The sequence below is a fragment of the Cygnus atratus genome, chromosome 1 (assembly GCF_013377495.2).
Source record: "Cygnus atratus isolate AKBS03 ecotype Queensland, Australia chromosome 1, CAtr_DNAZoo_HiC_assembly, whole genome shotgun sequence".
NCBI lineage: Eukaryota > Metazoa > Chordata > Aves > Anseriformes > Anatidae > Cygnus > Cygnus atratus.
Window position 1 is genome coordinate 110,548,003 of NC_066362.1, and position 26,875 is coordinate 110,574,877.

Consider the following 26,875-nt stretch of genomic DNA (forward strand, 5'->3'; position numbering starts at 1 on the left):
CATTAACAGTGAGCACCACTTTAACAAAATGTCGTTGTGTTGTTTATATGGCAGATACTGTTACTTGCTACGCGGTTAAACAAAGAACTTTATTACTAGGTAAACATATATAGGTACCTGGAGGTAAATGCATTGGGTTAAAACCAGGTCGTAAAAATGGAGGTGGTGGTGGCGGTGGCACGCCAGGAGCAAATCCAGGAGGCGGGATTCCTAAAGGCGCTGTGAAAGCAGGAGGTTGGAGCGCACCAACCACAGGAGGACCTGATGGATGTGGTGGAACCTAAGGAAAAAAGAAGAGAAAAAGCATGTTACCTCAAGGCTGAATGGATTATTTGCTGTTCAGATGTGGACTACTTTCCTCTGTGTTCAGTTCATTAAAACAAAACAATTTGAACTACCTTAAATCGCTTCACAACAAGGTGATCTAATTAGCAGTCAAAGGATTCTTGCAACTTACAGTATCAACATTGATCTCGTTTGCCTCTGTTCTTGAAGAAAAAATGATTCTTTGTGGTAAACTGTTATTAACGTATGATGATAATTCATCTAAATATACACCTTACACAGTAGCTGGAATTCATTTTAGCATTCAGTATGATGCCCTACTAAGCTACCGATCTGAAGCAATTTAAAGCTTTTTTCTTCTACCTGAGTTTGTATGTTAGAGTGGTTTGTTTCAAAGCAATCAAAACAAAAAAGCTTAATCAAAATGTTTTGCATTTAAAATTTGTTTACTAAAGTGAAGGAGAGCTGTGTAGTCAAGTGACCATAACTGACTCATCTGCACGACCATCAAACCTTCAGAACTACTTCACCAAGACCTATCTTTTTTTTTTTTGTGTTGTTATTTCTGCAGTAAAGAAGGAAAAGTCTTTCCTATCTTATTCTCAGAACTGAAAGAAATGAACTAAGCAAAATGTTCTCCTTAAACCTGCAGATGTTTAAAGCTGCCAGGCACCTGATATCACTTCAGATTTCTGTTTCAGCTTCTTTATCAATGGCTAGTGAGCTGAGGCATGTTACAGCTTGTACCATTAGTATTTCAAAATCAATTACAAGAAATAGGCTCAAATTCTTTGATTATTAGGCTTTAATATAGAACTGCATCTTTTAATTTTAAATTCATTATTTATCTTTGGTTTATAACAACATGCTGATTAAACCCTGGCCTGAAATTAAACTAAATTAACAGGATCTGAGACACTACTGGGTGTGACAGGAGAAACCGCTGGTCAGGTAACAATGTGAGAAGCTGACTGAAGTTACAGGTGGCACCATGAGAGACAGTTGGTTGGATTCTGCGGGTGGTTTAGGGAGTGTTATGCGAACAGCCGCCAAACCTCACAGATAACCAGACAGGAGCACTGGGGATCTTCTGAGGACTAGGACCTCGCAAGGCCAACTTTGAAGAGTTGAGCATAATCCAGGAATATCGTGTGTGGCTGAGATTTCCTAGGTGAACATTAACTTTGAGTAATCCTAGAGCTGTTTCCATTAAATCCCAGCTAAAGCTTTAGAAAAAGCGCTCTGAAAACAGTAACCTAACAGTCTCGGTAGGTCCTTTTGTTTGCAGACACTCCTGCAAAGAAAAACAACTTGAAGGAAGTTAGACATAAAGACAGAACTGTTGACTGCACAAACGTTCCGTGAAACAAGTGTGTACATAGTGCGTGCAATTGAGCAGGGGTATCAAGTAAGTAAGAGGTCTAAAACTGGGGGAACTTCTAAAGTGTTGGCAGTCCTGGAGTAGTGAAAAGCTGAGAAATGGTGTATGAAGCACGTGTATGCAGTGGCTTCAGAAGGGATGATGAATAGTAAAATATTGTGATCTAACAAGAATAGAAGTAACAAAGGAGGGTGACTCAGATACATATTAGACGATGTTCATACCTAATTACCAAGGCATACTTATCTTTTTTCCCCAAAATGTAACCCTCTAACATATGATTGTAAGTAACAAGGTAAAACCTTTCCTTTAAGCAAAAAGAAAAAAAATGTGGGCAGTAAAAATCCATGCATAAATGTCACAACATCTAATTTAAAATATAAAGTTTCTCTGTTTTATAAAGAGACGGAACCAATGGCCAATAAATACTAACAGATAACAAAACCAAAAGTGGTGAACAGTTTCACAACAATAGCTAGTGGACTGGAAAAAATGAAGTAACAGAAACACTGCTGAGAAGACCCTTTATTAATGGGGAGACAAACACTGGGGAGAAACTGGTATTTTATTAGCAACACTGAAACTGGAGTAATTGACTTCTCTGTAACTGTGTAATGAAAACCACCAGCTACATCTCAATGAACATGTCTTAGGGTTTGGCCTGTGTCCAGACAGAACTACTACTGACTGCATAAAGAAGGCTCAGGGGAGACCTTATTGTACTTTACAATCACCTTAAAGGAGGTTGTAGCAAGGTGGAGATCGGGCTCTTCTCCCAGGCACCAAGTGATGAGGGGAAATGACCTCAAGTTACACCAGGGGTGGTTTAAGTTGGATATAGGAGAAATTTCTTCCCTGAAAGGGTTGTGTGGCATTGGAATAGGCTGCCCAGGGATGTGGTTGAGTCACCATCTCTAGAGGTCTTCAAGGAATGTGTAGACATAGAACTCAGTGGCATGGTTTAGTGGTGGACTTGTCAGTGCTAGTTGAAAGGTTGGACTAGATGTTCTCAGAGGTCTTTTCCAACCTGAATGATTCTGTGATTCTCAGATTGAGAACTGAAGGAGTATCGTTGGCCCAGTGACCTAAAGTAGCACAGTCTAGATCCATGCTCCAAGACAAGTAAATACATATTTAAGAGCACCTGGAGTCTCCAGTGGAAAGGCTGGAAAGGAGCCTGCTGGTTTCAATATGAAGAGTATAGGATGGATACTGGATCAATGCACGACTACTATATCCAGTTAAGTGAAGGAGCATGAGAGGTTTGGTAATGTATCAGGAAATTCAGTAGGTACACACATCTCAGATCGTGGTTTCTGGCTGAAGTCCCATCAAACAAACAAACAAAAAACAGACTTGGGGTTGGACTGGTAAACAGAGGGAAGGTAGCCACAGCAAATCCCTGAACTTTTTTTGAATTTGTAACCCAAGCAAAGCCTCAAGCATGTTTTGTTGCGAAAGAACGGCAGTTTTGGTATGGCACCACCAAGCTTTGCTAGGAAAATGGAACATCAAGTTGCCCATAAGCTTGTCAGTGAACATGTAACACAACCGACATCACAAGTGCCATTAACCGAAACCGACTCTCAGCAACCAAGAGATTGACCTAACTTGATCTTGGACACTGCAATACAACTTAAACACAGACCTACCCTCAGAGTGGACCACTGAGGTGGATCACTCAAGACCTGCAGAGTGGGACCAGATTCAGCAATGGCTGAGAGGTCTGAATCTATAGGCAAGAAAAGGGCTCACTCCAGCGGCACAACACAACAATATTCCACCTATCTTGCCAACAACCCAGGGCCGTGCAGCTGAAAACATGCTGTGCGTGCTATCAGGCCAAAGAACCAGACTTACCTATGAGGGCTATCACTTGTAAAGGGACATTATCCATTTGAAACACCTTACTACTGGGTAGATTAATGGGTCCCTGTGGTACTGGCTATGACGGGAGGCCAGGCTACAGGCAGCTGCACCCTGCACAGGCAACGTCGAGCAGAGCAGGGCTCCTGTGTGTGCAGCCCATACAATGGAGGCCTGTTTGGGCTCTGCCAGAGAAAGTAATAATGCAGATCCTTCTGATCCTAATGTTTCATTGGGACATCATCAGGGCTGCAGGCAGATCACAGAGCTTACAGACAGTGCCATAAGGGACGGCTGGATTTGTCAGGTGGTTAGCGGTGTGCTCTGTGAACCACGACACTTCCCACTTCCCAATCAGAAAGAAGCATCTTATAGGAAAAGGACCTTGCAAAGCCAATAGCACCTAAGTAACCATATCCAGGAACAGCATAAGGACAACGTTACTTAGGTAAAGGTATCATAAATAGCAGAACTGGTTATGGACGCAGCATAACTGGGATCAACGTGGAAAAACTGATTAAGCTAGAGTTCTGTACTTGTGAGGAGACTGGAATAAAGAGAGGAACAACCATAACAAAAAGAGGGTAAAGAAGTGAGAAAACAGAGAGTAAGGTATGGGAATGATGCAGTCAGAATTGTTTGGGTGTATCTGTCAGGCAGCCTTATGCTTGATCATCCCAGCCCAAAAAAATTCAATGCATCAAACCTGTTCTGACATATCACATGTACCAAACCTGCTTATCTGGTAAGAGGAACCGGGGTGGACAGGGTGTTTTCCCTGGCTGAAAAGGAAGCAGATGGACAGATCGCGTACCCTGGTATCACTGAACTGGTGCCCATTTCCAGGCTGGACAGAATCAGCAGCTACCCAGCTCTTGTAACAGCCTCCCCACATCTTACAGTCCTGAACACATTACTTTTACCACTAGTACCATTAATATCATCACAGCTGAACTTAATTTGCAAGTTTTAAGAACTATTTACAAATTAATAAACTCTTTTAGTTTTATGACACCCCAGAGAAGACAAATGAATTGATCAAGTATAACACAGCCTAAAAAGAAGTTCATAGCAAAACCAGAGATAAAGGCCAAATACAATAAACCAGAGATAAAGACCAGTTCTCTGATCCTGGCCTGAACTTGTACAGGTGCAAGTATCTTTGCCATGGTAAAAAAAAAAACAACACTGAAGTTGGCAAGGCTGAGACAAACTATCACCACACTCATATATTCTGAAACTGGTTGATTTTTTCTTTCGTTTTCTTTTCCAGCACGAATTTAAAGGAAGATAAAATTGCTAATATTTGGTACAGTTAATTCTAATTAAAGCTAATTACATCTAATGGCTATTAAAGCTCTCTGAAATTTGACATTTGACTCAAATGTTCATTTCCTTAAAATGCCTTAGAGCATTTCATGAATTCTGTGCCAAAACAACACTGAATTCAACTTACTATGTTCTCAAATCAAGTAACTGTTAAATAGTGTCTTCAAATAATGTGAGTTTTTGGTCTTTACTGAGTGTCTGTCATATTGCGATTCATAATTTTTCTCAATATTTAAAATAGATTTATTCAAATTTCTTCCCACTTGGAAGAAGGTATACTACTATCTTAACAGTGACAAGAAAGAAACTATTATAAAACTAGTAAGACTTTTACCTACAAATAAAGCTAAAAGAAATAGACTGTAAAACACTAAAGGGAGTAATTTTTGTCACATACTACTTAAACTAATGGTAAAATTTCAGTCAGCGTTGTTTTAACAAACAAACATACAACATCAATTTTGACTAAAGAACCATTATAACAACAAAGGCAGAATATGAAATTTTTCAAATGCAAATCCCAAAGGTTGTTCAAAGAGAGTATACACAATATGAACCAAGATGAAAGCGCTATGCTATTTTAGAAGGTCTATAGCTTATTTAAACCAGTAGTAAGGAAAACTAATTAGGAAAACACAGAAAAATAATTAACGCATTCATAAAAAATGAGAGGGTGCAATTAATCTCATTGATAAAAATAATTTACTGTAATAATTTATTCAGACTGAAACATTCAGATTGAAATTCAGGTATTTAAAGTGCAGTCCTACAATAAATATTACCAACAACGTAAGAAGCGTATGTGGGTCTGCCACATTAACATTAAAGCAGCAGTGAGGTTTCGGAGAAAATTGTCCATCATTCCTGCTAACTACATGCTGATTCATTTCCCAGGGCCGTCCTGGTACATGCAAACTACATCCTTTTTCAACGAAACCAAACCAGATACTCTACTCCTGCTGGGCACAAAAAAAATTAGGGTTTGGATCATCTTAAGTTTTTCAAGTCTTCCATTGCCACTGCAACTTAGCAGAAAAAGGAAGAGTCTATTCAACTGTGTTGCTCCTCTAGGTAAAGAAGGTCAAGTAGTAGATTTCAGGTGCATACTGGATTTATGGTGCAGGAAAGTTATCTACATAAGATGTCAGCACAGCCAGTCTGCTAACAAGAGCACTTTTAAGCGGGGACAACAACACAACAAACATGCACACAAGATCAACTAGTTATTCACCGTATTTTCTCCCTTCTATTTAATTTATGTATTGCCATAGTAAATAATTATCTAAATTAAGTTTTTGTTCAGATATCCAGAGCAAATTGGAAGCAACTCTCACCTGTGGAGGAGGTACTGTAATTGGTGCAGGCATGGGAACGGGAATTGGAACAGGTAAAGCTTTAGGTATAGGTGACACCGGTTCATTATGTGTAGCTTCTGCACCTCCATTTTGAGCTACTTCATTTTCAGACTTCTTGGGAATCCCCTTCCACTCTACAAATAAGTTATATATGAATCAGTGCAGAAGAAGTGGACAAGTAGTCAAGCCATGTAAAAGCCATATACTTTGTGATGTTTACAAGAATGAGCTAAACAAAGCATTTTTTTTAAGATAATGAGAAGCACACAGAGCCAAGAAACATTTACATGTATTTCTGAGAAAAAAATCCAATGTCTTCGAACACAGTTACAACAAATCACTGACAAATGGCAAGTAAGTTTATTCTTTTCATTAGTCATTTAACAACTCTTTGCACTCAGAGCATTTATACATGTCTGAGATTTTGACGTTATCTATAGCAAAAACAGTGAGGCTGTTTTGGGACAAGCTTTCAACAGATTCCGTTATTCTATGGCAAGAATGAAGCTGTTTTTTTTTTTTAATGATTTGAGAATTCATTTCTGAAAAAAATGCATTTTCAAGTCTTGAACAAAGGAAAAGGAGAATACAACAATGAACGACTGCAACAAAATAGGAAAAGGAAAATATGAAACAGCTTTAAGCTCATTTTAGAGAAGAAGTTGGCCCCTATTGTTTGTCAGAACTTCTTGAGAAAAGACAGCTAAAGAGAAAGAAAGGATCAGACAAGAGGCATTAGTTAGACAGACTTAGATTTAAAAACACACTCTTATTTATGTGTATTATGATGAAGACATGTTACTATTTAGAGTAATAACCACCCAATTAGGGCAAGTTAGACAGAATGACACAATCCTGAAATGGTGTTTTGGGAGCGAGACAGAACACCACACAATGGTTGCACTGTTAAAGCCAACACAGTAGTCTAGAGCACCAGTTCAAGGAACCTTAAGCAACTTCATTTTCTTAAGTACTGCATTCATTTAGTAATAAAGTACATTCATTTAGTATTACTTTTAGAAATCACAACAGCCAGCATGCTAGCAATTCTATATTAATTTGAAGCTGCTGATTTTTAACAGGTGTAATTTTCTTAATACATTCTTAATACAAAATAGAAGCCTGTTATTTTCACTGCTTTACACACAAAACAACAAGAATTCTAGTTAGGTTAAGAAAAATACAAAACTTGCTAATGGAACTGAAACTGATCTAAGTAGAAAAATAAAAGGCACTTTTAATGGAAATTATTAAGTTGCTATCATCAGCTGCTATACAAATACTCCAAAGGCAGGCTCCTCTGCTAGAGATACCTCACACAAACCAGTGGATCACCAGGCTGGCTCTGAGACTAGTGAGCACTTGCAACATTGATTACTATCAATGGCAAACCCCAGTGCAGCTCAGTTTGTCTGGTATACAAGTGCAATTTTAGCCCAGGCCAATAATCCAGCTGCACAACACCTGCCTGTTGAGGACTGTCATTAACTGACAAAGTCTCTCTAATCTACTGGTCACACATCCTGCTCTATGTAGCCATTTCAACAATTTCACAAGCACCTCAGACTCAGAAAAGTTAGCCACATCAAATTCAGTGTATCAGTAAAAAGGACAATTTTTAAAAAGCATTTAAAGATGTAGCAATACCTTACCTGGACTAAGAGTTTCATTGTCCAACATTCCTCCTTCACAGAAACTTTCAAGATCTTCAGGTTTCACTTTGTCCCATGGTATGTAAGTAACACCTAATTCTACATCCCAATACTGCTTGTAATCTGGCTTTATTCCCTTATTCAAAGCCCATGCAATCTTGGGAAAAAAAAATAGATGCGGTTAGTAATGTTTTGATTTTAATGGTTTTAATAATCTGTTATCACAAAATAGCATTACCAAAAACGGCTACAAAGCAAACAGAATACTCTAATTGAAACAGCAGGAAAAAACACTTTGAAAATAAGTTTTTTTTAAAGGCACAACTAGCTCTTATGTCTTGGCTTGTCTCTCGCACAGAATTTGTAAAAATTTATACAGGCAGTTTCTTTAAATGTTCCCCCATCACTGTAATAAATTTTATTCCCCTTCAGAAGACAGTGCCACTCTCTAATATGGTGTTCTGCAAAAGGTAAAATTTCACTAATGAATGCATTCTTCCTTAATTATTAGCACTATTTGTAGGATTATAACTGTGTTTAATTATAGATGGTAAGACAAATAAGCAGCAACAACAAAAAAACATAGTTATGGGTCCACTGGAATGACTAAAAGGACACCATTTTTGTTGTTCAGATACACAATCACTGACAGTCTTTCACAGAAACTGATACAAGTTCCTTTAATCACATGACAGAACAAGAAGAATACTTAATCAAAAAAGGGGTTCATTCACATACATTTATGGAATATCATATGCAGACTACATAAAAATCTGAAATATCAGAAAGTCTAGATTATAAGAAAAATGATTCCAGTAATTACAGCAATTTTAGAACAGCCTGACATTTTCCAAGAAATACCTTTATAGATTTCTGATTGACTTTGAAGTTGCCTCGGCTCAACTTTTGTAGGGCACGATAAGCATCTTGTCTGTGGACCATTACAATATAGGCACATCCTCTAGGCGGTATCATCTGTTTGTATTTTAAGGAAAAAAGAGTTTTTGCTAACAGTAACAGAGCAATGAGCAACACACAAGTGTTACATTACAGTAAGCTAGAACACCAGCAAGTGTTTCAAAGACGACTATTAAATATGAAAGAGAATGTTAGTTTAAGAGGCTAAAATAGCCAGCATCTTCTGAAAATAAAAAATTCTAATAAATTAGAAGCAACTTCTTATGCAGGAAGTTTTTAACTCTATTAAATGTTAAAATATGGGTTCCTGCTGCATATTTAATCCTTAAAAATTTTAAATAGTCATGTATATGGAAGCGCTACGGCATTGGAATCAGTTAATCTGTTGGAAGAAACAAGAATACCCCCAACTTTATTCCAAATAGCACAAATTGCTATCTGCACCTTCATTCAGTTTCACCTGCAGTTTTGTAATAAATTCTTATTCTTTGCAATGGATTTGAGAAAAGGCTTCAATGATGTTTTAACAAAATTTGGGAATAGCAAGAAAATTAGTCACATCTTTTAGTTTGTTTCAATAAAATATCATAGCCAATGGAACATAGCTTTTATTTACATATAAAATATCCTTAATACAGCAATATAATAATGGTTTTCTATGCTTATGTCTAAAACGACAGAAGAGAAACTAGCAAAAGAAAGAACACCAGCTTGAAGTCCTATTAATTCCTATGATCAACCACAAAATCGAGCAGACAAGGAACTCAGTAGGTACAGGAACCTCTCTCTTCAATGACCCTTTCTCATTCAATTTCCTCTAGAGAAAGCACAAGTTGCATGAAGTTGCGGTAATTAAGAAAATTATCCCATCCCAGAGGCATCACTATATAAAGAGCAAGCAACTAAAGCAACTGCCCTTTTTTCTTTTTCGTCCCTCAAAGTCGCCACACAAATTGAGTCTACACATTAGAAAACACAATCATAAAGGAAATGACAGCTCTTGAATCTTCTGTATGTATCAAAAATAAAGGTAGCTTAGAACAGTCTGAAAACCATTTTTGAAAGCAAAGCTTGCACTGCACCGTTTATACTTACATTTATTGACTCAATTGGGCCAAACTCCTCCAAAAGACTTCCAACATCCTGTTGCGTAGTCCTTTTGTCAAGTTGTCCTACCCAAAGCGTAGTGCTACAAACTACAAAGAGTTAACACAGCCTGTAAGAGCACTTGTAAATACACACTTCATAAGCCAAAATAGTCATGTTAAAATAGCCAGTTACAACAAAATGAAAAAGCCAAATGAAACAGAACAACAACAAAAAACGTATCTTTAGGAGTATTTGACAAAGGCCTCTTTCTTTTCCTGCCCAGAGCTGAGTTAAAAGTGAACCACAGCGACTGCATCAGAATCCCTGAACTGCACATGCTGAGAAGCTGTCCAGTTAACTACTATGAAAATGACTTACAAGTTCTGATGATCATCAGCTCTGCAAATAATTACAAAAAAGGAAAGTATGCTTTGCTCTCAAGATTGCTCCATGAAATACCCTTACGCATGCAATGGATATTTCACAACAAGGTAACTCTGCTAAGTATGAAATCCAAACTATGGGCCAGCATCACAATATGGGTGGTACTTACTAGCAAGAAGAGAATTAGATTGTTTATGGTGACCTGCATGCTACTAGTGGAGTTTTCCTCCAGAACGCAGTGACAAACTACAGTGAGTAGCAGAACTTTTATCATCTTTAGCAACCTAGTCAGTGCCATTTCTCTCAATGGTTAAGTGAAAAATTACTGAAACAAACTTTTTCTTTTGGGAGAAAGTAATCAATACGATTATTTCACTCCATTCTTGAAGGCAATAAAAAAGCAGATGAGCACATGGTATCACATTGCCTCAAGAGTACCATCACAACATTCAGTATTCCCCTATTTTTCCCCACTACCTGATACAAAATCGCTAACATAAAAGGTATTATATGACAATCTGAGAGAGATGTTGGTAAAAGCTATCTTACACCACTGCCATTAAATATTTTAAATTAAATTTTAATTCTTTGCAGTCTCTTTAAACTACTGTTATTGCCAACCACAAGGTTTTGGCTAGTTAGAACTCTGTATCTTTTGTCCCTTTTATACAAAAAGATTGATTTGATATGATTTGATGCCCCCAAGAATATTTAGAAGACAGCTACTACATTGTCTACAAACACAGGCAAAGCCAACATTCTTTAAGAAGTCGTGACATTAGCCTATATGTTTTCAAGGTCAAAGATCTCCTTCAGGTTGGAGAGATACGCAACACTGAATCATTAGAAAATATCACAACCATGCACTCAGCTTCTTGTGCTCAATTTGCTTTACATTGTATGGCTTGAAGGAAAGAAAAGAAAAACATAGTGTTTCATCTTTTTCTTTTCCTACCTTACAGCTAAAATACTTCTGACTTAGAGATATCCCCAAAGGCCCAATTGTCTATTATTAGTGTAAGGAAGAACAGAAATGTGATGGATTTGATTCTTGACAGCTTTAAAATAGTTCAGAAAATAATTCACAGTACACTTTACTTCCATTTTGTTTGGCTGAGTTTTGGAGATCATATCAAATAGCACAAACCGCAAGAAAAAGGGATGGAGAGGGAAAGAAGGGGTCAGATCAGAGAAAGTATTCCAAATGGTACAAAGCTACGCAGTGTCTTCAGTCCAGGGAGAGAAGGGAGAGTACCTAAGACATAGCTAAATTTTTTTCAGATTTTAGCTTTCTTGCTCTTTGACGTTACAATTATATACCATCAATGAAGTGATGCTTATTTAAACTCTGATTTCTAGTACTATGAAAAATGGAACCAGAGCAAGAACAGACAATGGTTAAAAATTACACAACCTGATATTTTTTTTTCCCTGTCACAATATACTGGGCTATCTCTGGTGTGTTCTTTGGGAAGATGGTAGTTTGATAAGTAAAAAAAAAAATTAACACACATCAGATTTAGAGTTGTCTTCTGGGAGATTCTCATCACACATCATATACTAAAGGTAAGTGGACTAGTCAACATTAAAAAAAAAAGTCTAAGTAATGTATCTTTTCAACATTTACAGTTTTTCTAAAATACCTAACTTTGTCTTGCTAGTATTTCCTTTTAATTAGGCACAGTAATTACAATATAACGCCTTCAACTTTACAGAACTCTAAAATTCATTACAGAAAACACTGGAAACATGCACACAAAAAAATTGATGTATGAATCACAAAGATGCTGAGCATATGAAAAATGGTACTACAAGAATTTTCACAGTTACAGCAATTTATCAATGATAAACAGAAAAAGCGAACTTACCACTAACAGTTTCTGATTTGATCTGTGGAAGGCCTTTTGATCTACGTTCTCTCTCCCTCTCACGTTCACGTCTCTCTTGTGACCGAGACTTAGGAGAGTGTCGGCGTCTATCTCTGGACCGTGATCGAGATCGACGATGACGTGACCTTCGAGAGCGTGAGCCCGATCTTGAACGCCTCCTTTTAGGTGACCTAGTTTAAACCAACAATTTACTGTTTTTGTTTGTTTAATTTATTATTATTATTTTACTCCTTACAGAAGGGGAAGGAATTCAACTAAAGCCCTTGACAGCTTTGAATACCAAGTTTCACTAGTGTTGTCCATACACAGAATCATATATGGAACAGTAATTTTGTGTAAGTAATCCCGAGATTAAATCAAAATGAGACTTTCTTGCTAAACTTGTGTTTTGGCATTCAGTAATAGAATCCAACCTGCACAGCAGAACTAGGCACTTCTGAGAAGTGGTCCCCAAAGCAAGTAAGTATGCTGAGTGAGGGTCCCACAAAGTCAACACAAAATACAAGTAACAAGACTGTCCTAAGGCACTGAAAATGAACTCCTGCAACAGTCTGAGGAATTAGCTCACCTCTAAACTATTCTCTGCTGTCTCACAGTTAGAAATTATCACCCCCACAGTAGATTTGGCAGCACAGAACCAGATTCTCTGAGCTCCAATCAGCCTAGCTCTCCCCAGTACTCAGAATGCCCTTTCAAATCTTTGGACATGATACACCTAAGTTCCTTATGTTAAAATCCAATACTCAATATAACATATACCCTCACTAAACTAAAAGAGATCTCACTAATTTACCTTGATGCAGATCTAGATCTTGACTTTCTGCTGTCAGAAACATGTCGTTTTCCTTCTTGAATAGGTGGCTGTTCCACTTCCATGTCCTAAAATATTAAGTTTGACTGGTGTTACAGGTGCAAGCATTTTATCTTGTTTTGTGCCTATACTGAATTATGTTAACAGCACTAAAACTATATTAAATACATATATAAAATTAAAATATAATGCCATTCTCCTCAGAAACCTCACCACTACCAAAGCCACCAACAGGAAGATAGCCTGGTAGTAAATTAATTTAATACAACCACTGAAAAACACAAGAATAATCTGGACAAAATTCTCATCTTCAACTTGTAAATCGTTTCTCCACATTTTCCTTTATTTCAGCACCATACAGATGTCCAAAGAATATCATTAAAGTCAGTCAGCAGATCCTGCTCTGTGACCAAACTCATAGGCCCTGGCAGGAAACATCTGAACAGACAATTTGTTAGAATTTACTGATTCAACACACTTCAAGACTAGCAAACTAATTAGGAAGATATCTTGAGAATTCTCTCTTTACTACAAGTGGAAAGCAGAAATTATTTATAGAACCTGTGACATCACAGGTCACCACATAACGACAGCTTGGTATCATTTCTTTTTCTCATTTTAGAATTTTCCTTGGAATAAATGAGGTAAATATATTCAATTCCTGTAAGAAATTTAGAAACCTTTTTTTTTTTAATACAGGCTTATATGGAGACTTGTTCTTTGATTTCTTCTTAGCAGGCACCATACCAACAATATCCTCTGACGGACGGAGGCATATACATACATACACTTTGAATTTTTAGAACTTTTACAGACTTCCGAGTTCATTTTCTGTATTTCAGAGTCCACCAAACCCTTTAAAATTAGCTTTTTCAAGCTGTTTCTCCCCAGAATGGGATTGCCTTGTTAGAACTTCTCGGAACAAAATATTCCTTAAGCATGATGCAGACAGGAAAGGGATGATGAGGGGAAGCAAGAACTCAGTGGACAAAAAATGCAATCCAGAGTCTGATACTGAAAGAAGCATACAGTATACATATGCTGTTTTTGCTAGATTCCTGAAATACCTAACTCATCACGTAGCACTGTGGCTATCCAACATTCACTCAGATGAACAAACCTCACAGCCACCACTTGAGGTAGTTATCATGAAATTTCCTCTCCTGAACAAATTATGTACATTTGATAAAGACAAGTATTAGAGAGCACTGTAAATTAAAAACGTATTTATTTCAAAGGGTCCTCACCTGCTGATGTGGTTTTTGCATGTGTGATTCACTCTGTACTGGGAAAGGAGACTGAAAAGTTTGCTGCACAGGTGCTGCTGGCGGAATCACAGGCTGAGCCATTGGTGGAAACTGTGGGGTAGGCAGAAGACCAAAACCTGGCATTTGCCCATTAGGAGGAAGTGGGACCTTTCAAGAACAAAACACACAAAACCCTTCAGTTAGGAAAAATATATTAGGTTTTCCAGAAGTAAATTTGTCTCTCTGCTTCAGAATCACAATAAAAACCCAGAAGTCTGAGAAAAATGAAGTAGGTCAGGCGGTTATGCGTATAGAATAAAAAACACATTCTTCAAAGCTTAACTAGAATAGACAACAAAATTCTCTTTACTGGGAAAGCTGAAGGACTAAGCCATATTCACTTTTCACTAACAAACATCACTTCCTTGCTTCTCCATCAAAGAAAAGTACAAAACACAGAAGACATAACAGATAAGGGAGAAACTAAAAAACCCTGAAGTTACCTGGTGGCGCATTGGATCCTGTTGCATTCCCATCATTCGCTGCTGAAAAGGATCCATATTTGGGAGTTGAGGAAATACTGGCTGTTGTATACCTTCTCCTGGAAATCCACTAAAAACAGTAATATTTTGGTGAGACAAGTCAGCAGACATACAGACTTATTTTTGCCTTTATTTGACATACTTGTACGCACATTTACACATTCTTGTTTTAAATTTAGACAGAAAAAATATATTATGATCCCATTTCCTCTCTAGAAAGTGAAAACAAAAAGAATGTCTTCCTTATATTTTCTCCATTTTAAGAGCAGTCCTTTAACATATAAAGAAGTGCTACAAAAAAAAATTTAATTCTCTTTCTTCCCCTTCCTTTCTTATATTATCTTGCTAAAGCCGTAAGTTTATGGAAATTTTTCATGAAGGTTGTCTACCTTTGGCTAACTATCCTCTTCTCCAGTTCATCTTGTGGGACAAAAGACAGTGACCATACTTTCACTGGGAAAAAAACCTTTTCATTTGAGAGAAATTTAGGGCAGAGAAGAAAGGGATATGTATATCACACAAGGATCACAGTGATACCATTCACTTCCTGATTCAACACACAGAATGGACAGTGCTCAGGGAATTAATGAGGTCCGTGCAGTTAATAGAGCCTGTTTAAAGGATGCAGTTTGTGTAAGAAAACAAACAGGATTTCAGGAAGATAAAGAAATCTAATGGTGATGTGAAATGAAACTTTGTACTATTTTAAAACACAAGCACCATACAATTCTTACATGATTCTGGACAAATCAGTTTTTCATACGGATTTGAAAATACCTCTGATTTTCAGAGGATACCTCTGATTTTGTTTGCCCAAAGTGAGACTTCTGGAGTCCAATTTTCAGAAGCATCTTACGCAAGTATAAGACAATAAGGACAGAGGCTTAGAAGTGCTACAAACAGAATATAAACAAGCTGAAAAGCCTAGTCCATTGATCACTAGTTGGGCATATACAAGCAGTGGATATATTTGACCTACCACATCTTTCTGTACTTCAGAGTTCCCATCTATATTACAGGGAAAATACTACCAATTTACTTACAAGGCATTTTAATTAACTAATTAATACTTGTGGAACATTAAAGTGATAAAACACACCAAGAAAGCTGATGACAAAGTTAGTGATTTTGTTTTTCAGAGCAGGGTTTGGATGGCATAAGCAGAAAATAAGACATGGGGCCACATACTGAAGCAGGGAAAAAAGAAACATTGACTAACCCAGGTATTGAGCACCATCCAGCCTGTGCACTGAATGAGAGAGAGGTCCTGTGGAAAAAACTAGTATGTGATCATGTAATTTAAGACTTTATCAAAATGCATAGCAAAAGGGAAAGAGGAGTCCGAGTTAGTTTGCATGGGTATTTAATCTTCGAGATTTTAAAGCTGCAAAGTCAATTTTCTTTTAATAGCTAATGAATCAAACTTTGTTTATTAAAGCATCTTTTCCCCAGCCAGCAAAGCAATCCAGCTGCTTACTAACAATGCCCTGACACGCTCAGCAGTGCAATAAAGATACAGAACTCATCTTGAAAGCAAAACTGAGCTTTTCCACTAAATACACTCCTCAACCAATAATGCAACATGCCAAACCCACACTACATCACCGAGGTTTAAAAAAAAACACAAGTTAACAGCATTTTAACTTTGGACTGTAACAGTTAACCACCGAAGTAACTTGAAATTTTAATAAGCTTTGTAACCTAAAAGATTTTTTTTTTTTAATAACAAACATGGTTTAACTTTTATTCTGACAAAAAAAATACTTACAAAGCTGGCTGAGAAACTGAAGGAGAAGGAGCTGAATCTTCTTTCTTTGAATCTTCCACTGCTTCTGGCTCATCATCGTAGTCAAACCGATCTAGCAGCTTCTAAAAGGAATTACAGTGAGCTTACTATTTTTGCCATATTTTATACTACTGGAAACCAAAATTCTAACAGCTCTAGAATTAAAGAAAAGGTTAGAAGCAGGAAAAATATTGAAATGAACTAAGCTGTTCAAAATCAGTTTTAATAAGCTTCAGAAAATGCTAAGTCTATAAAAACAGGAAGGCAACCTCCACATTGAAGACAAAAAAATTTGCACCGTTTCCCCCCAGCATCTGGAAGACATTCAGTTATCCACTAAACTATCCACTAAGCTTCCTGTTGAATTGAAGATGTTAAACACAAGGAACAAAGGAAAACTTACTTTGTCAAAGGATGTTTTTTGCTCAGGTGGTGCGAAAGCAGCTTTTTGTTCTGGTGGTTGAGATGCTGTAGTTTTCAACTGAGCAGTAATAGCTTGAACCTGAGCCATCACAGTGTTATCTATGACCGGTGACTGGGGTTTTTGAGGCTGCTGAAAAGTCTGAAGAATTTGCTGAAGCTACAAAAAAAAAGCATAGAGTATTAAATAAACGTGATTGTATATATTACTATTAGAGCTGTAGGATATAAATTTTGTATCAAATTAGCCTATAGCATAGAATGAACACCAACAGCATAGGATGCATACAACCAATAACCTGACTGAACTATGAAGGTGGAGAACTTTCAGCGAGACCAGAAGTCATTTTTAAATTACATCAGTGGCAAAATTCAGCACATCACAAGACTTTAGTATTTAGGCCTTCCAACACTGAAGCTGTTTAATTGAGTGTACCAAACAATAAAATTCAATTTTCATTCTAGGTATTCAGCCTAGTCTTGAAACTTTGTAACTGTACCAATTCAGAACTAATTCTTTACTAATACATAACTGACTTTTCCTGAATACAATCATCTCTGGATAGAAAGGCCATGGAAGATTCAAATACTGACTTCAGCTCTTACAAGTTTTCCATTTAAGACTCAGGGAGTGTTTTTTTGTTTTGTTTTGTTTTTCATTTTGCTTCAAATCAAGAATGTTTCTTCCATCATTTCCCCACCCTTCATCTTACATATAAAGACGTTACCTGCTGTCCTTGCGTTGTTTGAAACAACTGAGCTACAGCTGCAAAGGCATCAGAACTGGGCAACTGTGGCATTGTCGGTACTGAATTAGCAGTGACTTGAGGGGGCTCCGAAGTAACCTTTGCTGGAGGGGGCGGTGAACCTAAGATTTCCATAGGAATGAACAAAAAGCTTCATTACTCAAAAATTGTACTCAGTGTATACATCTACCTCCTTGAAACACCCGTCTATCCACAGTAGCTTATTTAAACCAAAAAAATCAAGTCCGTGCTCCTATCTGAACTACCCCAATTACATGTTATATTCATTTTGCCTTCAACTGCTCTATTCACTGCTCACATCTCTGCGTTGGATACACTACAAAAATACACTTATAAAGAAAATAAAGAAAAAAAAAAGCCTATCTGAAAGCTAGTCCAGCATGGTATTTTAGATGACAGCTCGATGCTTACATTTTTACAATTGTAGGAAAGTTAAGAGCAAAACTACTAAAGACAGCATTAAGCAATACAAATCAATACACTTAAAATATTGGTTCCATTTTCAAAGTTTAAAAATCTGGACTCCTTTTCCAGGAGTATTTTAAATAAATCATTTAATGATTCACTTCAAGAAAAATTGAGTTTTCTAATCATATTCCTTTGAAATATTGATAACTATTTTCTAGCAGTAGCAGAACTTTTGCTGGGAAGTCTGGTAATAATTAAAGGTTTCTAAAAATTATTTCCCAAGCAACTCTTTCCTTTGGCAAGGTTTGTTCACATGCCACTTCTGCAGAGACATAAGCCAAGCCTGCATCTGCTAGATAAATCCTCCCATTGTATAAATCACCATATACTAACTCTTCCAGAAAAAGTTTCATTTCCACTGAACTCCACTAAAGAGACCACCTTTTAAGGCATGCTATTAGCTTTGTCTACACATGCAGCTTTTCCATTCTCTTTGCTTTAAGTAACAATGTTTTTTGTTTTTTTAACAAACATTTTGCTAGTACAACATAAATTAGCAGCAATACCAGCAATTTCTCCATGTTGTGAGGTCTATTCTTCAGTGAAAATATTTTAATGAAATAGTATAAAATTGTACAATGGAATAAAGTTTAAAAATATATATATTTTTTTGAGAAATTAAGCTAATGTTTGCTTCACAATATCAACTTCTTTAAACCCATTCATCTGTTTGCAGTTTAAACTACTGCAGTGTTGATAAGCAGCAAGCAGAGTCAAATGTTGAATAACATTTTCCCAGCAGTCAGATGTTACATAAAAATTCTGCAAAAAAGATCCATGATTGATTTAAAATATACTTTAACTCCCAAATTACTTCCTGTATATATTCAGAGGGATATTTACTTGCTCAATGGAGAAAAAAAATCTCTTTTTGGCTAAACAGATTTTGCAGCATTATAAGTGAAAGAGATTCTATTTCATATAATGCATTAATATATTTATTATTAATCATTAGCATGTTTATTTCAGGGCCAAATTATCCCCTCTGGTGTATGTGAATAATCTGACTGAAATCAGGATGAACATCTACATAAAAGGCACCCAATCCGTTAGCTAACAGCAGTGAGACAGAGACGGAACAATAGTGCACTTGTCTGTTATAACCGAATGAAACCACATAGCGAGCAGTCTGCATCTGAGTTGAGTTGCTAAGATATTTCCCCCCTACCTCACCATGTTTAAAAAATACATCAATAGATACATTTTCCTGAACACCACCGGAGAAGATTCTATTTATGCTACTATGCATCATTATTTTGTTGTCTGTCACCACACCTCATTCACATTATTACATTTTTGCCAGTCCTATTCCAACATATACAAGTGCAGCAAATATTGAGGTCACAAAAACTAAGACTGAAATACAGAAACTCCAAAAGATGACCCTCCAGAGAAAGAGGGATTTGTGGTATGCATTTGCTCTTCCACAATTCAATAACCTCACTACCAGCTTTTTATGTGGCATAAAATAGGTCAGTGAAAATATTGTGGGAGGGCAGTCATTACTTTACTCTTTAGGTCAGTGGTTTTCTACCAGTAGTCCGTGTAAAAGCCTATCATCAGTCTTAAATTTACCGTTCAGGAATTTGGATTTGAAACACCAGCATAAAATGTTTTGGGGTCTCAAACTGAAAGATATTAATAGCTGTTGCTTTCAGACATTAAGATGATTCAGTGTAAGCTCTTACACTGAGCATCATGCTTTATGGATCCAGATTCTAACATTAAAAAAATGGACATGAGAATTATAAAACTAAGAAGCAACATAAAAATATTTCAGACTAAAGAAAAGATTATTTTAAGAGTGAACATTAAGTCATCTTTATGGAAAACATGTGCATCCATATGCACTCACACAGTATTCATTTGAGCTATTTTGAAAAATGATCATTCACGTTCTGATAACTTCTGAAGTACAGTATCAGTATGGGCTACAGCTGGCCCACATAGTTGTGACAGCAAAGTTGAATTTATTAACACGTTCCTGTTGAAACTACTAGTAGCACTTGAACGTGCAAGCAAGAGTTTCTAATACCATTCGCCTTTCTAAAACAAGTAGAAAAAGCCATAATGTCATTCATACCTTCATTATTAGCAGCATTTTCTGTCATTGGAGCAGCAGTACTAGTTCCTGCTGCCATATCCAGAAGGGGTTGAATGATCTCAATTTTAAAAACACCATTTTTCTGCCAAAGGTTCAGGACACGGACTATTTTACTCTGTCGAAACAAAAGCAGACATCAATGCTAAATACAGCTTTCCTAATTCACAAAGTCCAAATTCATCTTTTTTTTTTTTTAATGTTGAGAAGAAAGGGTTGATCAGTATAGTAGTTCAACAGAATTGGGCATACCTTTTAAATAACCCTCTATGTTGTCACACAGGTCAGCAAGACCTTGCATATGGCAAAGATACAACCTGCCAACTTATTATCCCCTTGTGCCATTTTTCTAAAGCTGTTCTGTCCCGTCACAAAATCCAGGTTTGATAAACAGTAGAAGAAGTCACATCAGCCCCACCACCATTTCTTCACAGTCATAAAGGAGTGAAACAAACAACAAATGTTATGAGAAAGAAAATGAAGATGAGCTGGAAAAGCCCAAGGGAGAGAGGGGCAATTAGACCATAAAATACTAGAAGTTTCAAAGTTAGCAAAGACTGTTTGAAACTTTTTCTACTAACCCAACCAATTCTATGTTGGCACCAGAAAACTCATCTCTATCAGTATTCAAAAGATCAGGAAAGCGGGTGGAAAATTCTCTAACTGATCACTGAAGGAAGATTAAATTAGAACCTCTGACTGACAGCTGTTACTTTAAGCTTGCTCTTTTTTTATCTTAATAAACCTTAAGGAACAAGCTGGAAAGTAGTCTTTCCTTCCTTAGCCTAGCATTAAACAATAAAACCTGACTAGATGTGCTGCTTCAGGTATAACATACAAACAGAAATCAGAATAAATGTTATATTTAATCTTGGCATACCCACCCTTTTTATATACTTAGTCATCTGACTTACACATATACATTTTAAGTACTTCTCAGTTCTAATGCAGCTTCCAAGAATGAGTTGATTCTGTTCTTGTTTCAACAGTCAAATGCCTTACTGTGTTTCAGTTACATACACCCATGCAAATCCACTGGTACTGTCATAAGCTAAATGATTGAAGAATTTAACAAAATATTTCTACAATAGTATCAATTAAGACGGAAACTTGGAATGGCTATTTTTATACAAGATTTTGGACTGAAGAACAGTTAAACTTTGAAACAGCAGCATTTTTGGCCTCAACTATTCTATCTCTCTGAAAGACTTGAAAATCCCACACTTATTTCAATCCCACACTAATCTTACAGAAAGGCTGTTAAAAATACAAATATCATTCTGTTCTGATATCAGCCACGGTTATTCTGCATCTACAGGTCATTTTTTGTTTAGGTTCTAGATATTCATGCATTAAGTTTCAGAGTATCAGACTCAGTCTAAAGGTCTTCAGTTTCCATCCTAGAATACAACACAGTATCAAAACATTTCAAAAGCTTACTTAGGAAGTTAGAAAAAAAAGTCACTTAGAAAAAAAGTATTTTGCTCTTAGTGTTGCAGTGAGTAGGCAATTTTCTGCAAACCAACTGGCAACTCCTAAAATGCACTTATCTCAGAAGCCTTTTGAATGTGTTCCAACAGAGCGCATAACAGCCATCTTCTGTTGGTAGCAACTGGGACCATCAAGAAATTAAGGATAAACTAAGAAAACTGAGGCCTTAAATAAGTCTTCACAATGGAGAAAAGCAATTAAATTCTCAAATGCGGGATCTGTCAAGACTGAAGAAATAGAGATAGTCATTTTCTTAGAAAAAGTCTAGGGGCAGAACCTTCACTTGCTACAACTCTGGCACTTCTGCAACACCTTTCTGTGGGAGACACCACCTTCCACACTAAGTTTTCCTGAAGAAGCCTCAAGAAGAAAAGTTTTGGCATAGTCACAAACACTCACACACTGTTCATGTGTCTGCATACACAGAGCAAAAGTGATGAATGTAGGCAAAATATTTATTTTTTGGTATAACTTAGAACTTCCATTTAACTGTTAAATTGACAATCTTTCTTGTCATGTTTTACCATCTTATATAATAAATAGTCACTACAAGGACATAGAGAATCACCAAATTAGCTTGCGTGTAAACGGAAATGTCACAAGAACGCTTATCAATTCACAACAACACTTGAGAAATCATAGTTGTACCTTGTCTTCAGATGGACAGAGATACAAATACTGGAATGTGGCAGTAATATTTTTAGAGAATCTTGGCCCAAAGACATCCTTGTCCGTTCCAAACTGGTGACGAGACTGACGAACAATAGAGTCAATAACATACAATCCAGGGACTTTATATTCTGGTTTGCACTGAAAACAAAAAAATTGTCCTTTAGGCAGTGATACTCAGAAGACAGCATGCATTCACCTCAGTTCCCTACAAGGAGTCTACTCTTAGTATATTAAGGTAGGGAAAAGAAACACATCAACACCATTACCATTTGTTTCTAAAACTAGAGGCTTCAGCCTATGTAGATCATGGATGGTATAAAAACAAACAGAATGATGAATTTCAAACTGACCACAGATCTAATGTTTATGGCAGCACCACCAAAAAACACTGTTCTTCTTTTGCAGGTTTTCATATTAAAAAAAAAATGAGTATTTAAAAAATAAGTATTTAAATAGATTCAATAGTAATAGTTATTCAAGACAACAAAAAGTGAACTGTAATACCAGGTTCATATACAAATTTCCACAAAAAGATATAGACTCTATTTTACAGTATTGAAAGAAGTTGGTATTGTGCATCATTAATGAGCTAAAATGACAAGTAAGAAAAGGTTTAAGAATTTTAATCTAAAAAAACCTTTTAATTTATATAACAATAACTTTCTATACAATGTAGTATTTTCATTAAGTTGGAGAAAGGGGACACGAACATTTTTATAGAAACACAAGCTACAGTTGGGCGTGTATACAGAAGAGACTTGTGTATCGTGCTTGGGTAGAATCCTTTTAGTGCTTTACTTTTGTTGATAGAAATCGAGAAGGAAGAAAAAAAATGCTTTTACATTTGGGACAGAGTAAAATACAGCTGCCTAACTTGACGCAGCCTTCACCTTCCCTATCACTGCTTTTAAAGTACCTTTAGCTTGAAACAACAGATCTACTACTTTCCTGTACAGACTGTCACAATTGTGTTGTCAAGCTACCCTACACTCAAATGCACTGGACTTCTTCCATCAACTCTATGTTCTGGTATTTAATGCATCTTGCAGAAGAACTTCAAGTTCTTCTCTTCCACAAATGAAAAGGTATTTTTCCTGTTCACTCAGAGGAACTTATGTTAGGCAGTATGCAAGTTTCCTTTTAGTGAATCATTACATTCTAGCCTGTTGTTTTACATGCCTACGCAAGTATAAAAATTGTATTTCCTAAAATATGTATCATCTTCACCAGTGAAAATCAGTTTCAAGTTCCATATCGGTAGTTTCCTCCCTACTTGCTGATTGGAGAAGTTTTACAATACTTTTTTTCTTCCTCTTCCTAATGTATATGGAAAATTCAAATGAGGAGATTATATACTCAAAGAGATATCAAAATATATAAAACCCTAAAAAAACTGATTGTTTCTGTCAATCCCTGAATAACAGTACCCTTTTTGGCTATTTACCAGCATTATTAATAATATGTAGTAACAGATGCAGACAGGTTTTTTTATTACCTTTTTGATAAACTTCTCTACAATCTGGACAACGTGTTTGTAGAGCTGGAAAATAAATACATAAATTAATTTATCAACTACTTGACAGTGACACAGTTTTAGAAGTATTTTAACTCTGTGCTTACTATCATTTAGGAAGGACTACAAAAATATTGAAGTCACATTTGAGAAAGAAGCATGTTAGAATTAATCAAGCTCTTTAGCTAATGGAGAAAAAAAAATCACAGAGCCATCCTTTCTACAGAAGTGTTTCAACGTGTACACAAAAGACATACTGCTTCTCCAGTATTACTGAGAACTTTCTGGATTTACTTTACAAGCAAGTTCAATACGTTTTAATATGTTACGACTCAGTTGCATGGTGCAACATTTAAAGTTTTATTACACAGAAATCATAACATTAGAAAGGGTGGCATTAAAAAGCAACGATTCAAAAAAATGAAGCTGGCATTATGCTACTAATCTAAAACCAGATGATGATGTTCACCACCCACTTGTTTCTTAATGCCAGCTAGAATAAAACATCCATGAAGCTAAGACTGGGAAGTCTGGAGATGCGTTTGCTTAGAAGTAAAATAATAACACATTGCTACTGTTATTGTTTTATTTTTAGGCTATTGTACCTTACCTTAATAGCTTTAATGGCAGCTTTTGTGATGAGAATCATTTTTGCTCGGGAAATAGGAGGTTTCATCTCCATCAATGAAAAGAGCTGAAGAGAAAAAGAAAACACAAACAAATATTAAAAATGTATTATGAAGTTTAAGCTGTTATCCAAAAAGACAACATTTCAGACAACTGATTACAGATGTTCCAAGTTACACATCACTGCAATGTTGGCTGGCCTTTGAAACAAAGAGACTACCAAGCAGATCTTTCTAGGCAATGTTCAAAGCTGTTTTCCTTGTGAAGTAGCCCACATTCATCAATTTGCAAGATAAGGCTACTGTCAAAGTCCCACTTACGTCCAAAACCAGGTATCTGCTTATAGTATAGGAACCATTTTACAGAAGCAATATAAATCAATTAACTGCATCTTGATTTAAATTAGCCTGAACATCTCCTTAAAAAATAGAAATGTTAGGATATCCTTACAGATAGCTAGACTGACATAATCCTATAATCTTAAAATAATTTGCATAGAAGTATGCCAACTTTTGTCCATCAAGGCATCAAATCATTGCTAAGTTTTCAAATTACCCTGTTATATATATATAGACATTGCAAATGTCTTTAACTGAGATACTTGGTTTGCTATGAACATCCCATATTATTATTAAAGTTAACTGCACCAACTGTTTCGTAGAATCCTCTGCGCTGTTCTCCATACTAATGCTGCCCAGTGGAAAAGTTAGATCCTCAAGGACAAAGCTTTCAGAAGCGACTAGTCTTAATACAGATGGTAATTTGTGGCACTCTGTGAACCAGACTTACAGAATAATCATATCCTAGTTTCTTTAAGCATAGCCCAGGTACACTATATCAAAAAGTTGTAATCTTACCAGAATTTAAGAACCCCAAGTGGTGTTCTGTTAAGAATGTTAAGTGCAAAAAGGAATTTAAATCTAGTAATGCAGAATCCAGGTTGTTATTTTTTTTTCAAGTCTACATTCACTGAAAGCACATTCTATACTCAAAACAGATAGGATACAGGTAGGATATCCATCTCTTTAAATCCGAGTGTGACTCCAAGCTAAAAAAACAAACTTCACATTCACAAATGGCATCAGTGTGACTTGCATCTCACATGAGGAAATTTTATTACAAAACAGTTTCACAAAGTTTTCAATCTTGGCATTGAGAAAAAAAACACCACTTGGTCTTCCAGTGTTAACCATGACTCTGGAAGCAAAAACTAAATTTGCATTTCAGAAACTGAAAGAAACTAAAACCTGGATGTAGAACTGTCACAGCTGGTACCACAGAGAGCTGAGGAAAGAGAACACCGTGTTCTCCCCAGGTCCCCAGCACCATCTCAGTGGCATAACTCTCCTACTCTAATTTGCTGCGTGTAGAGCTTTTTAAGAGAACAGGGAAACAGGAGATTTTGGAAGGGCTGTTTTTCAATACCAGTCCTACAGTCAGGCACCCAGAAGCATGCACTGCACACACATGACACCAAAATCCTGTGCACCTTTCTCCATTTCCAGCCTAGCCTACCTACTCTGGATCTACAGTGAACTGCATGTACTCCATAAGCTGCTGTTGTAATTTCCCATCGTAAAAATAGCCGATTGCTGAAACTACACCATATGCTACACTATGGTTTTATGGCGTACTGTGACTGTTTCTACTCTGCTCGTCTGCAGACCTGGAAGCACAATCCACGTCGGCGTGTAAGAACAGTTTTCTCCAATCTTCTTTCCATCTTCCAGGCAGAAATAGAAGCCAGGATGTTCCAGTACTACTTTTTAACTCCTCCTTCTGAATCACACCTCATAGTTAGGTGCTCTCACCCCGTTAAATATTATTTTCTATTCTTCCCACGAACTTGATTCGTTATCTAAGCTGTGGCTTACTAAAGGCAGAAAGAATCCTCATATTGTCATGTTTTTTGTAATGCAAGGAACAGATCTTCAACATTTCCTACACAATCATTTCTACCTTGAATTTTTCCCCACAAATCATAGAAAAATGTTTTGCATTACGTGATTTTGTTTATCACAATGAAATAAAGAAAAACTAAAACCCTTGAATACTAGTCAAAAATGTAATAAATTGCCTGCCACAGAACAAAGTACAGAATAAAAATATCTTCATTTGACAGTGTAATGGAAAGCAAGAAGTCATTTATAAATCGCTCTTGTTTTTCTACGAATTTAAAGGTTCAAGATATTTTTGAAGTGACCAACTTAGGCAGATTTACCTGTTGTCTCAGTTAAGGAAAAAAAAAGTAGGTATGTTTATGCAGAAGGCAAAAAAAATTA

At 36.5% G+C, this 26,875-nt stretch overlaps 1 protein-coding gene across 6 annotated transcripts in view; it reads right to left on the reverse strand.

The window, feature by feature from the left end:
- The window catches only part of SCAF4 (SR-related CTD associated factor 4), a 49,095-nt gene that overhangs the window by 12,263 nt on the left and 9,957 nt on the right, over positions 1 to 26,875 (reverse strand). For 2 of the 6 annotated variants that reach the window (XM_035545788.2, XM_050715973.1), the window contains exons 2-18: positions 24,577 to 24,660; positions 23,949 to 23,993; positions 22,430 to 22,591; positions 20,273 to 20,408; positions 17,683 to 17,822; positions 16,938 to 17,114; positions 16,517 to 16,617; positions 15,968 to 16,015; positions 14,710 to 14,818; positions 14,207 to 14,374; positions 12,942 to 13,027; positions 12,128 to 12,318; positions 9,882 to 9,982; positions 8,730 to 8,843; positions 7,869 to 8,025; positions 6,196 to 6,350; positions 118 to 280 (exon numbers count right to left, since the gene is read on the reverse strand). In XM_035545788.2, the coding sequence (XP_035401681.2) occupies positions 118 to 280; positions 6,196 to 6,350; positions 7,869 to 8,025; positions 8,730 to 8,843; positions 9,882 to 9,982; positions 12,128 to 12,318; positions 12,942 to 13,027; positions 14,207 to 14,374; positions 14,710 to 14,818; positions 15,968 to 16,015; positions 16,517 to 16,617; positions 16,938 to 17,114; positions 17,683 to 17,822; positions 20,273 to 20,408; positions 22,430 to 22,591; positions 23,949 to 23,993; positions 24,577 to 24,660 (2,137 nt within the window). Of the gene's footprint in view, positions 1 to 117; positions 281 to 6,195; positions 6,351 to 7,868; positions 8,026 to 8,729; positions 8,844 to 9,881; positions 9,983 to 12,127; positions 12,319 to 12,941; positions 13,028 to 14,206; positions 14,375 to 14,709; positions 14,819 to 15,967; positions 16,016 to 16,516; positions 16,618 to 16,937; positions 17,115 to 17,682; positions 17,823 to 20,272; positions 20,409 to 22,429; positions 22,592 to 23,948; positions 23,994 to 24,576; positions 24,686 to 26,875 lie in introns of those variants that run through there. The other 4 variants (XM_035545786.2, XM_035545791.2, XM_035545789.2 and 1 more) reach the window with 4 other exon arrangements.